At 36.2% G+C, this 13,704-nt stretch overlaps 1 protein-coding gene across 1 annotated transcript in view; it reads right to left on the bottom strand.

Moving 5' to 3' along the window:
- LOC130246323 (syndetin-like) overlaps positions 1-13,704 on the bottom strand; it is a 382,903-nt gene that overhangs the window by 78,639 nt on the left and 290,560 nt on the right. Inside the window, exon 25 of the mRNA XM_056479201.1 lies at positions 11,686-11,807. Coding sequence (XP_056335176.1) covers positions 11,686-11,807 — 122 coding nt within the window. The remainder of the gene's footprint in view (positions 1-11,685; positions 11,808-13,704) is intronic.

The raw sequence follows: 13,704 nt of genomic DNA, 5'->3' as shown, positions 1-13,704 counted from the left end.
AGCTCTGTCACCAAAACAATTCCTAGTATGTGTGAACATACCTGGCAATAAAGCTCTTTCTGATTCTGATTTCTGATTCTGATTCTGATTCTGATAGCATCACGCAGTTTGCTGCAGATTTGTCGGCTGCACATCCGTGATGCGAATTTCCCGTTCCACCACATCCCAAAGGTGCTCTATTGGTTTGAGTTCTGGTGACTGTGGAGGCCATTTGAGTACAGTGAACTCATTGTCATGTTCAGGAAACCAGTCTGAGATGATTCATGCTTTATTACATGACGAGTTATCCTGCTGGAAGTAGCCATCAGAAGATGGGTACGCTGTGGTCATAAATGGATGGACATTGTCAGCAACAATACTCAGGTAGGCTGTGGCATTGACACGATGCTCAATTGGTACTAATGGGCCAAAAGTGTGCCAAGAAAATATCCCCACACCATTACGTCAACACCACCAGCCTGAACCGTTGATACAAGGCAGGATGGATCCATGCTTTCATGTTGTTGATGCCAAGTTCTGACCCTACCATCTGAATGTCACAGCAGAAATCGAGACTCATCAGACCAGGCAGCGTTTTTTCCAATCATCTGTTGTCAAATTCTGGTGAGCCTGTGCAAATTGTAGCCTCAGTTTCCTGTTCTTAGCTGACAGGAGTGGCACCCGGTGTGGTCTTCTGCTGCCATCTGCCTCCACCTCAAGGTTTGGATGTGTTGTGTGTTCAGAGATGCTCTTCTGAATACCTCGGTTGTAACAAGTGGTTATTTGAGTTACTGTTGCCTTTCTATCAGCTCGAACCAGTCTGGCATTCTCCTCTGATCTCTGACATCAATAAGGCATTTGCATCCACAGAACAGCCACTCACTGGATAATTTCTCTTTTTCAGACCATTCTCTGTAAACCCTAGAGATGGTTGTGTGTGAAAATCCTAGTAGATCAGCAGTTTCTAAAATAATCAGAAAAGCCCGTCTGGCACCAACAACCATGCCACATTCAAAGTCACCTAAATCCCCTTTCTTCCCCATTCTGATGCTCAGTTTGAACTGCAGCAGATCGTCTTGACCATGTCTACATGCCTAAACGCATTGAGTTGCTGCCATGTGATTGGCTGATTAGAAATTTGCAGTAATGAGCAGTTGGTCAAGTGTACCTAATAAAGTGGCCGGTGATTGTGAATATATACTGTAGATATCCTCAGATCACTTTACAGGCAAGAGTGCAGAATTAGTTAAAATAAAAAGCAAAACAATTAAAGTTTCAAGCCAATTCTCCAACATCTAAGCCCTTTTCAAATCTTGAAAACACTCGATTCAAATTCAACATTCAACAAGCGTTTTCAGCAACTTCCAGAACTCTAAATAAAATCCTAAGAAGACACGAAAGCCTTTAATAAAACTGAAATCAATGTGTTTGCAATCACATTCAAATGAGACAATGCCTAATTACAATCTGCTGCATTTAAAATGATTATGCTCAATCATTTATTAGCGATCAACCGAAAGCCAACTGCTGACCCAAACACGCTCGCAGTATTTCACATGCAGCACAGAGATTTAATTGACACACACTTCATCAAGCACTAAACTAAATGATCACGTAACATACATATTCAATTAAGCATTATGCGAAAGCTCAAAGCAAAAACATTTTAAATATTGATTGACAAACCTGATTAGGGGATTATAGGCAACAATTAAAGTGCACCAAAAATGGAATCTCTTGACGCGGGACAATCTGATCACATTTCCATATACATTTGTGCCCATTAAGCATCTAAACTGGACTTTTGGGACAGTGTAAAAATATGATTTCCCCCTTGATGCTTATGTTTATTCACTAAGATATATTCACTAATAAGAGGAAAAACACATTCCTACACTGTAAAAAATCTGTAAAAAATGTAAATTATGAGCTTATGGTTTTATTTTCATTTATTGATGCTTATGAATTGCATTATGGGACATTGAGATTTATAAAACATGTTTTATTGATATTTTTAATAGTGTGAAGTGATATATTGTCAGGGTGGCACAGTGGCTAGCACTGTCACCTAACAGCAAGAAGGTTGCTGGTTCGAGCCCCAGCTGGGGTCAGTTGGCATTTCTGTGTAGAGTTTGCATGTTCTCCCCGTGGTGGCGTTGGTTTCCTACGGGTGCTTTGGTTTCTCCCACAGTTCAAAGACGTACTATAAGTGAATGTGTGTGTGTCAATTAGAGTGTATGGGTGTTTCCCTATATTGGGTTGTGGCTGGAAGGGCATCCGCTGTGTAAAACATATGCTGGATTAGTTGGCGATTCATTACGCCGTGGTGACGCCTGATAAATAAGGAACTAAGCCGAAGGAAAATGGATGAATGATCTATTGTCTGTATCGTTGTTGTAAATTACAATACACTGTAAAAATATGTTGCTCACTTAAATTAAGTTGAACAAATTTAACTTTACAATTCATTTTAACTTGCATCAAGCTGTCTTACGATGTCAAGTTATAATTTAACTCTTAAAAAAATGTCGAAACTTTCTAGATTAGGTTAAAGTAACGTAAAACTATAAGTTGTCACGACTTTTTATTTTTATTATGCTTTTTTTTTTTTGCAGTGTACTTTTTCTGTTATTTTACAGACTTAATTCTCATTTTATATACAATATAAGGTTTCAAACTACTAAAGCTACTAGTAAAAACCTATGAATGATGAAATACGGAACCTGTTACTTTTGAAATACGGGACCGGTTAATTAACAGATATTTGAAAACAAAAATTGCATTCACTTCCTTTGTGTACTATTATTTTTTTTTTCTTCTTCACAAATTAGTGAAGTTTTTTTCCCTCTCCGCTGTCGCCACTGGCTTGCATGGTTTGGGATCCATAGAGCTGCGCATCGTTGGATTTTCTCTTCAGTGTTTGGACTCTCAGTAGTGATTTTTAAACCACACTGAACTGGGCTAAACTGAACTGAACTTAACACTACAAACTGAACTACACTGTTCCAATTTACTATGACCTTTTATGTGAAGCTGCTTTGACACAATCTACATTGTAAAAGTGCTATACAAATAATGTTGAATTAAATTGAATTGAATATTAAGCAGGTGTGAGTTGGAGGTAAGCATGGGATGACGTGAACTATTTTCAAGGTGTACCGTGGATTGGAAAAGTCTAGGTTTTAAAAACGGCAACATTTTCTACTATACCATTTCTAGGGAATGTGTAAGATTTTTTATTTATGTTTTATATATATATATATTTTTATTTTTAGGACAATAGAATCATCAGCAAAAAGATATCCAAAGATGCTGTTTTAAATAGTAAGAAATCTGTGTTTTGGAACCTAATGAAGACAGCAGAAGTCAATGATTTTGAATTATTTAGCCGGACATCTTTACTGCTCCAAATATTTTTTATATTTTTCAAAATAAAATATATTGCGTTCAAATGGGGGATAAGTTTTAGTTTTTTTACCCAGACATTTAAAAGATATATTTTAGAGCATAATCACAATACCGTGAACCCTGATATTTATTTTCAAGGTTATCATACTGTTAGAATCTTATACCTATCCATACCTAGTTGGAGTTTGAGACCATTGCTCAAAAGAATGGGTTAGAATGGCCCCTTATTATGTTTAAGGAGTTAAGCGGCATCGCAAAGAAATGGCCACCAAATGGGGATTTTTACCGAGCCACCAATCTGGTTATCACACAGCCCTGATGAGACTGAACATATGTTTCCAGACAATTCTCTCAGCTTCTCAGATATTCAGAGAACACATTGTCATTCCACAGAAGTCCGTGCTATTTGTAGCACAATAATCTTGCACTTGCACCGTGCTTCCCATTCGTTGAACAATTGTTTGTTCCTCTGGCATGCAATTTCTCCTTTATGCACTCCGCAGCTCTAGAAATGAATAATAGAAGAATCTGAATTTTCCTGATGCATTTAATTCTCACATTTCTATGGCTATACACTGGCTCAATCTCCTGTAGAATCTATAGTAACTTACTGTAAATCAATTACAGCAAAAATACTGCATTAACATTTACAGCACCATTTATCTTGCTCTATATGTATTTACAGTATTGTATAACTTTACTGTAAATAAACAGTAACTTTCACAATGCAGCTTTAAAAACCTGTCTTACAGTAGAACACAGTTCACATTACAGTTAAATTCTGTGTAATACAATGTACATCCAGAAAAGAGAAGCTCTGTGAAGTCGAGAGCGCTTTGACAAGTCATGTCAAATGTGCTTCCAGCTGATCTCCATTACGAGCACAAGACTTCAAGTCTCCGGGCTGCACATTCAAGATGATATACCGAGAATGATTGACAACAGCTCACTGGAGAGGACATTACTTCTACAGTAGGTTGCTTGTCACACCGTGCCACGCAAACATCCCTGATTCCAATAATCCAGCTCTCGACTAATGACAAGCAGATGGGTGCAAGAAGGATGGTGCAAGTAGATGAAACGAGAAGGCAGAATAAAGAGCGCTGATGGATTTATACGAGGAGTTATTTGAGAGCAACAAAGCCATTCCTCTCATGGCACAAAGTCATTACGGACATTTGATGAATCTACAGTATGAATAAGCCTCGGGAAGGAGGAAAGACGAGAGTGGATCCAAACGCAAGATCGATGATGCGGCTCAAAATCTCTGTGTTTTTTGCTTTAAATCAATACTATCAGAAATAGAGCAAGATTTTATACACCCCCGAATGTCTGCTGATAAAGGGTTTGCATCCCTCAGAACATACACTGCCAGTCGTAATTGAAAAGGCCAAAATAAGCTCCTTTTCCTAGAAAAACACACAAGAGTTGAAGTGAGGAATGAAGAACAGGAGAAACTAAAGCCTTCATTCAGGTTTGGTGGTTTTAGACATATGGCTGAGGCTTAAAAGCATCAGGTCGGTACAGCTGCCGTTTGAGTTTTGGGATATGTGCTTTAAAATGTAATATTGTTGGAAAAAGTCCCAGATGAAATCAAACAAGTCTACAAGTCTACAAAACAAGAAGTTATCACAAGCTAAGAGTATTTAGTTGTGCATTTTTACAATCTAAATTTACTAAAATACTGTTTTAACTTTAAAATGTTACCAGGTTAAACCTAAAGTGGCGATAAAGTTTTAAAAATGTATGAAAAGAGTCTTGAAAGGTCTTAAAAAGGAATTGAATGATCTGATTCCCCTATTACCCAGTTATTGTTACAAAATTTGGATTTTCGAATAAAAGCTGCCTTTTTTAACTTACTATTCATAAAGGAATAATGCAATGTATTGTAGTTTTCACAAATTGATCAAGGAGAAACTGTTTATTAGCATTAATTAGCATTAAATAAAATATGTTTCTTTAACACTATATCGGCATGACGTGGTTTTATGACCACTCGGTTGGATTACTGTAATGCACTGTATGTGGGGAGTAGCAGGTCAGCTATTGTCTGTCAGAACACCGGTTAACTGGTACTCATAAATATGACCACATTTCCACCATGTTAGCTTCGCTTCATTGGTTGCCAGTGAATTTTAGAATACCGTTTAAGATCCTTTTATTTGTTTTGAAATCTCTAAATGGTCAGCCCCACCTTATATCTTTGAGCTGATACACCCCTATAAGCCCACTCGTTCTCTCAGGTCAGCTGATCAGCTTCTCCTGATTGTGCCAAAAACAAAGCGTAAGTTTAGAGGGGATCGGGCTTTCGCTGTGTAGGTCCTAGATTTTGAAATGATTGCTGCTGCCCATAGACAGGCCTCTGTGTTTTTTGACAGGCCTCTTCTGTGTTTTTATTTAAATCAGCTCTTAAAACTCTTTTTTTTTTCATTGGAATTTGACACCTGATCTTACTAACTGGTTATTTTAATTTATGTGCCTTTTTATGCTATGTTTTATCTTATATTTTATATACTATTATGCTTATTTTGTTGTATATTACAGCACTTTGGCTCACTTCTGTGTTTTTAAAGTGCTCTATAAATAAAGTTTTACTTGACTTGCTAAAATAATGATTTCTGAAGGAACATATGACACTGAAAACGTGTAATATCTCACAGATCATATATTAGGCCATGCTGAAGATGGCCACTTTTGAGTGCAAACAAATGTCTCTCTATTTAAATGCTAATTTTTCCAGAAGAGGGTGGCAACTTTAAGGCTGTCACACACTGGATGCGTCGCTCAGCACTGCGCACACATGATAGTTGAAAGTATCGCACACTATTCAGATGGCGCTCTGTGGCACGACAGAAAGATTAGCAGTGTCCTGAGTTGTGGCTGGGTGCCGCCGACAGCTACCGACTTGCGACGCCGGAATGTGTACCCTGATAGAAACCTATGTTTAGAATTCTGGTGTGTGACCCCCTTTACGCTCCATGTCACAGATTGGCACATATAGTGTCAATATGAAACTTAATTCATCTTTAATGTTCTATTGCATGTTAAAGGGCAAGTAGAAACTAAAGATTATATTTAAAAAACTGTTTTCTGAAACAGTTGGTTTAGTCTGGGATTGTAAACAGCTGCTGGCAGGGCTTGTGACATCATAGTAGGGTGAAATCTGGAACAGGCTCTTTTTCCAGAAGAGGGTGGCACCTTTACAGTCCATGCCTCAGATACTCTCAAAACTCACTCCCTTACTTTGGCTTAGTTCTTGATTTATCAGGGGTTGCCACAGTGGAATGAACCCCCAATTCATCTGGCATATCTTTTATTTGGCGGATGCCCATCCAGCCACAATACTCTCTAAACAAAGCATCTATTTGATTTTGTCTATTGTGCTCAAATGGCATGGCAGTTCATCATCATCATAAAAGTTTGTTCAACATCATGCGCTTTAGATTGCTGTCAGTTGTCACATATAGTGTCAATATGAAACTTAATTCATCTTTAATGTTTTATTGCATGCTAAAGGCCAAGTACAAACAAAAATATTATATTTAAAAAGTACATTTACTGAAACAGTTGGTTTAGTCTGTGAACGTAAACACTTGTTGGCAGGGCTTGTGACATCATAGTAGGGTGAAATCTGGAACAGGCTCTTTTTCCAGAAAAGGGTGGCACCTTTACACTCCATGCCTCAGATACTCTCAGAACTCCCTCACTTTCCTTCGGCTTAGTTCTTGATTTATCAGGGGTTGCCATAGTGGAATGAACCACCAATTACTCTGGCATATGTTTTACGCAGCGTAATAATTCTGCTACCATTCTCTCTAACCAAAGCATCCATTTAATTTTGTCTATTGTGCTCAAATGGCATGGCAGTTCATCATCATCATGAAAGTTTGTTCAACATCATGCGGTTTAGATGCCACATATAATGTCAATATGAAACTTAAATCATCTTTAATGTTTTATTGATTGTTTAAAGGTCAAGTGCAAACAAAAGACTGTAATTAAAAAACTGTTTACTGAAACAGTTGGTTTAGTCTGTGGATGTAAACAGTTGTAGACAGGGCTTGTGACATCATAGTAGGGTGAAATCTGGAACAGCATATTTTCAGACTCATATATGGGTGGATTTGTACAATTACAGGCTGAGAATGATTACAATGTGGTGTTGAAAACCAACATAAAACTGAATTTTGCATCAATAATTTAGAATATTATCAATTATATGGATCAAGTGTCGTTTTTTTTAAGTTTTAGATAAATTTGCAAAAAAAACACACACACACACACACACACACACACACAACATATATATATATATATATATATATATATATATATATATATATATATATATATATATATATAATTCATAATACCAGTGAAATAATGTTGGTTCATTGTTCAAAGTGGCTGGTTAATTTACAATAATGTATATATTTATAATAATACATTCCATTAAATTTTAAATAATATAAACGTCGACTGACAAATAGGTAATAGGCTTGAAATTAATTGGCGTTTTTTGACTGCCTTGTGATTCTTTTAATATTTCTAATATTTATTTAATAATTTTTGTTCTAAATATGCCTGAAATTATATACTTATACTCGCTGGCCACTTTATTAGGTACACCTGTCCAACTGCTTGTTAACGCAAATTTCTAATCAGCCAACACATGGTAGCAACTCAATGCATTTAGGCATGTAGACATGGGAAAGTCATGGGCAAGGACAATCTGCTGTAGTTCAACCGAGCATCAGAATGGGGAAGAAAGGTTATTTAGGAGACTTGAACATGGCATTATTGTTGGTGCCAGACGGCTGGTCTAAGTATTTCAGAAACTGCTGATCTACTATGATTTTCGTGCACAACCATCTTTAAGGTTTACAGAAAACAGTCAGAAAAAGAGAAAAAATCCAGTGAGCGGCAGTTCTGTGGACTTGTTGATGCCAGAGGTCAGAGGAGAATGGCCAGACTGGTTCGAGCTGATAAAAAGGCACAGTAATCAAAATAACCACTCGTCTTTGAACACACAACACATCCAACCTTGAGGCGGATGGGCTACAGCAGCTGAAGACCACACCGGGTGCCACTCCTGTCAGCTAAGAACAGGTAACTGAGGCTACAATTCACACAGGCTCACCAAAATTAGACAATAAAAGATTGGACAAATGTTGCTTGGTCTGATGAGTCTTGAATTCTGCTGCGACATTCAGATGGTAGGGTCAGAATTTGGCATCAACAACATGAAAGCATGGATCCATCCTGCCTTGTATCGACGGTTCAGGCTGGTGGTGGTGCATAATGTGGTGGGGGATATATTCTTGGCACACTTTGGGCCTATTAGTAGCAACTGAGCATTGTGTCAATCCCACAGCCTACCTGAGTATTGTTGCTGACCATGTCCATTCCTTTATGACTACAGTGTACCCATTTTCTGATGGCTACTTCCAGCAGGATAACACGCCATGTAATAAAGCAAGAATCATCTCAGACTGGTTTCTCGAACATGATAAGGACTTCACTGTACTCAAATGGCCTCCACAGTCACCAGTACACAATCCAATTAAGCATCTTTGGGATGTGGTGGAACGGGAGATTCGCATCATGGATGTGCAGCCGACAAATCTGCAGCAACTGCATGATGCTATCATGTCAATATGGAACAAAATCTCTAAGGAATATTTCCAGTACCTTGTTGAATTTATGCCACAAAGGATTAAAGCAGTTCTGAAGGCAAAAGGGGATCCAATCTGGTACTAGTAAGGTGTACTTAAGAATGTGGCCAGTGAGTGTATTTTTGGTATATAAACTGCTGTTTCAATGAATGATACTAGGTGTCTTTGATAATTAATAAAAAAATTTAATTCAACAGCACACATTCTAATGTACAGGTAAAAAAAAATAAGCTGATTTACACTTTTACTGGGATGCCTATAACGGTTTCGTCTTCAACACATTTATAGTATAGCTTTTTCCCTACTACTGGGTGAGAATTTAGATTATCTAGAGAGCTTCAATCCGAATCCACTTGTTTCCCTGCTACTATAAATATCATTGACTTTGTGTGTGGATTTAATCAATTGAGATCTGCCTGAGGAACTTTAAGAAGTAGCTGTTAGCAGGAAAGTAGATGTTACAAAAAAAAAAGGACTGGCAAAGCTTTTAACCTTCTACGTCCATTTAAGTGCGGCACAACTCAAACACTTCTAAGGTCAGCGAATCTTACAAAACAAAAAGCGCATTTATAAGGAAAATGTACAGATGCCAGATACTACATGACATTCCAGAGCAGTTTTGGCTGAAAGGGGGGAAAATGTCTAGACTTCAGCACGTGGTTTGAGCACTTGACATCTAATGGAAGACCAGCAAGAGGAAAGTGATTTTGAGACGAGCCAACATGAAGTCACGCCTGGAATTTGCTCAAAGCCATTTGACAAAACATGACATTTTTTGGAGGAATATTTTGTGGTCTGATGAGACTAAACTTGAGCTCTCTGGCCTAAAAGTTAAGTGTTGTGCTTGGTGTTGACATAAAGCACAATACCAATAATACCAAGCAAAACAATGCATCTGGGGTTGCCTTTCAGTAACAAACAGGAAAACTTTGACAATGGTGCCAAAATGTATATAGAATGTTATTGACAAATATCATATAGTTTTGTAAATGAGATAAGTGGAGAAATAAATGGCTAAAATGTAAATATAGTGGATAAAATACTTTGATTTTAGTAGGGATTTATGAGTAGATAGTGAATAAATTAACATAAATAAGCAATGTTAGTCAAGAAATAAAAGGCTAAACATAATTAGACTACATAAATACATTGAATTTACTAGGGATTTTTTACGTGAAACAACAAAAAAACTAAACAAAAAAACAAACAAACAAACAAAAAACTAATCAAACAAAAAAAGAAATAAACAAAAAACAAAACAAACCCCAAAAACAAAAAAAACAAACAAACAAAAATGAAAAAAAGCAAAAACAAAACAAAACAACAAACCTAAATCCTAACAAAACGAAAAAAAAAACCTAAATCCTAAACAAACAAAAAACAAACAACCTAAATCCTAAACAAACAAAAACAAACAATCTAAATCCTAAACAAAACAAAAACAACAAACCTAAATCCTAAACAAAACAAAAACAAACAAACCTAAATCCTAAACAAAACCAAAAACAAACAAATCTAAATCCTAAACAAAACAAAAACAAACAAACCTAAATCCTAAACAAAACAAAACAAACAAACCTAAATCCTAAACAAAACAAAAAACAAACAAACCTAAATCCTAAACAAAACAAAACAACAAATCTAAATCCTAAACAAACAAAAACAAACAAACCTAAATCCTAAACTAAACAAAAACAAACAAACCTAAAAACTAAACAATACAAAAAACAAAACAAACAAACCTAAAAACTAAACAAACAAAAACAAACAAGCCAAAAACAAATAAAAACACAACAAACAAAACAAAACCCAAACAAACAGAACAAAAAAAAACAAAACACAAAACAAACCAAAACAAACAAACAAAACAACTGAAATAAAGAAAAAACAAACAAACAAAAAACTAAACAAAAACAAACAAAAAACTAAACAAACAAGCCAAAATACACAAGACAAACACAACCCAAAAAACAAACAAAACAAATAAACAAACAAACACAAACAACAAAAACCCAAAAACAAAACAAACAAACAACCAACCCCCCCCCAAAAAAACTAAAAAACAAACAAACCAAAAACTAAACAAACAAGCCAAAAAACAAATAAAAACAAAACAACCCCCCCAAAAAAACAAACAAACAAAAAACAAACAAACAAACCAACAAAAAAATTAAACAAAACAAACCAAAAAATAAATAAACAAATAAAACAAATGAACAAAACGCAAACAAACAAGCCAAAAAACAAACAACAAAACAACAAAACAAAACAAAACAACAACAACAAGATCAGTAAGTGAATAAATAAATGGCTAACTGTAAATAGCCTGAATAAATGCATTTATAAAAAAAAATAAAAGATATAAACACAAACAAAAAAACAACGAACATCCTCATTTTGTACAAATAACAATGTAACATGTAAACCCATATCCCTCATATTACTAAATCTAAGTGACACTAAAAGAGTAATAGGAGGCCCTTGCTGCTCAGAGTCTTTGTTTGTAATCCTGGTAGCTATTTTTCATTGTTAGGGAAAGTGCAGAGTACCTAGTAATGCCGTTATTCCAATGAGAACGCTGTACTGTACAGACATCAATCAAAGAGCAGGTGGTCTCACTTACCCCTCCACTAATGTCCTGTTGGCCAGACGGATGCAGTGCTCCCATAACACATTGGACACAGGCAGAGGAATCCGCACGATCTTCGACACATCTCCCAGTCTCTGGTTAAACTTCTCAAACTCCTGCACAAAACAGTTGATGATATCAGAGTCAGTGTCATGACACTCATTTTAGTCTTGATGACTTATACTGTATATACACCAATAAGCATGCACCACTGAGCGTGTTTTTGATGTCTAAATCAGTACACATGCAGTACACATTTATTTTTAGCATGACCTTTTTGCATAGTTGTCCTATTCAGAGAAAATTCCCAAAATTTGTTGGTATTTACATGAATCACGCAACAAGATTTATCAAGGTATAAAGTAGTCAGTTTAGGCGGTATTTACACCATTAATTCTTCCTAAAAAAAACCTATTTGTCTTTGACCTACAGTTGAGGTCAAAATGATTAGCCCTCATGTGAACTTTCGGTTTCTTTTTCAATATTTCACAAATGCTGTTTAACAGAGCAAGGAATTTTTCACAGTATTTCCCATAATATTTTTTTCTTCTGGAGAAAGTCTTATTTGTTTATTTTGGCTAGAATAAAAGCAGTTTTTAATTTTTTAAAAGCATTTTAAGGTCAATATTATTAGCCCTCTTAAGAAATATTGTTTCCGATTGTCTACAGAACAAACCATCGTTATACAATGACTTGCCTAATTACCCTATCTTGCCTAATTAGCCCTGTTAAAACCTTTAAATGTCCACTTTAAAAAGCTGATACTAGCATCTTGAAAATATCCCGTAAAATATTCTTACTGTCATCATGGCAAAGATAAAAGAATCAGCTATTAGAAATGATGTTATTAAAAGTATTGTGTGCTTGAATGTGTTGAAAAAAATCTCTTTCTTAAATGCATTGTTTGCTGCTCACAAGTCAAGAAAGACCACATATAAATGTTTGAAGTTTATTGACTACAGTGCAAAGTATTATTAAAAATATGTTTTTTTTTTAAGTTGTTCTGGCACTGTGGACAAAATCTCAGCGGACATGTTTTTTGGGGATGATTGCATATATTCGTCTCCTGCTACATTTTCATAATTGTAAAAGTCTGTCAATCGGTATAACAAAGGTATGTTTATTGTTCCTAAAGGGTCCATACTGTACCTTAAAGATACATTCAGTTGAAGTCAAAATTATTAGCCTTCCTGTGAAATATTTATTCTTTTTCGAATATTTCTCGAGTGATATTTAATGAAGCAAAGAAATATTCACAGTATGGCTGATAGGGTTGGGCCGATAAACGAAGCCATCGTTGATCGCCGATGGCTGATAGACAACAAGATGCTGAGCCGGCATCGCCAATCCTCCGCCCCGCCCCATCCCAAACCCGCTCGCGAAAAATACACACTTAGGCCCCGTTTACACTAATACATCTGTTTTAAAATGGCAATTTAGAACGAAAATGATTCACATCCACATTGTGTTTTACCTAGCATTTCTGAACAGCCCTCCATCCACTGAAAACACACATAACGTGACCACACACACACAGATACAGCCACACACACTTTGTCATGCGCTCGTCTGAGCTCCAGAGAGCAGTGCATGTCGGACAGTTTATCAAGGATGTACCGCTGGATCGCGTCTCACTATAGTAGTTAAACCTGGTATTTGATTCATCTTGTCTCTATCTAATGAGTCTTCGGTCTTTTGAATCTATCAGGTAAACGTGTCACAGCTGTCAGTACACGGCTTCAATCTTCGCTTTCACGCTTGTACTTAGTAATTTTAGTGAAATTCTGAGATAGTGTTGGTTGGGCACCTTTTATTTACCGACCAAGTTTGTCGACGCCATAATAAACAACACAGATCACAAAGTCCCGCTGAAAAAAATGGATTGACAGGTGGTAATATGTGTGTAACTTATCTTTATTTATTTAGGATTGGTTATGTTCCAGGTTTTATATTCCAGTTTTGAGCATAAATCTAATTCACATATTTGGATGGAAACAGCTATAGACATGTCCA

Source organism: Danio aesculapii, chromosome 19 (assembly GCF_903798145.1).
Source record: "Danio aesculapii chromosome 19, fDanAes4.1, whole genome shotgun sequence".
NCBI lineage: Eukaryota > Metazoa > Chordata > Actinopteri > Cypriniformes > Danionidae > Danio > Danio aesculapii.
Note: the sequence above shows the minus strand (reverse complement) of the source record. Positions and strands in the feature narration are given on the sequence as shown.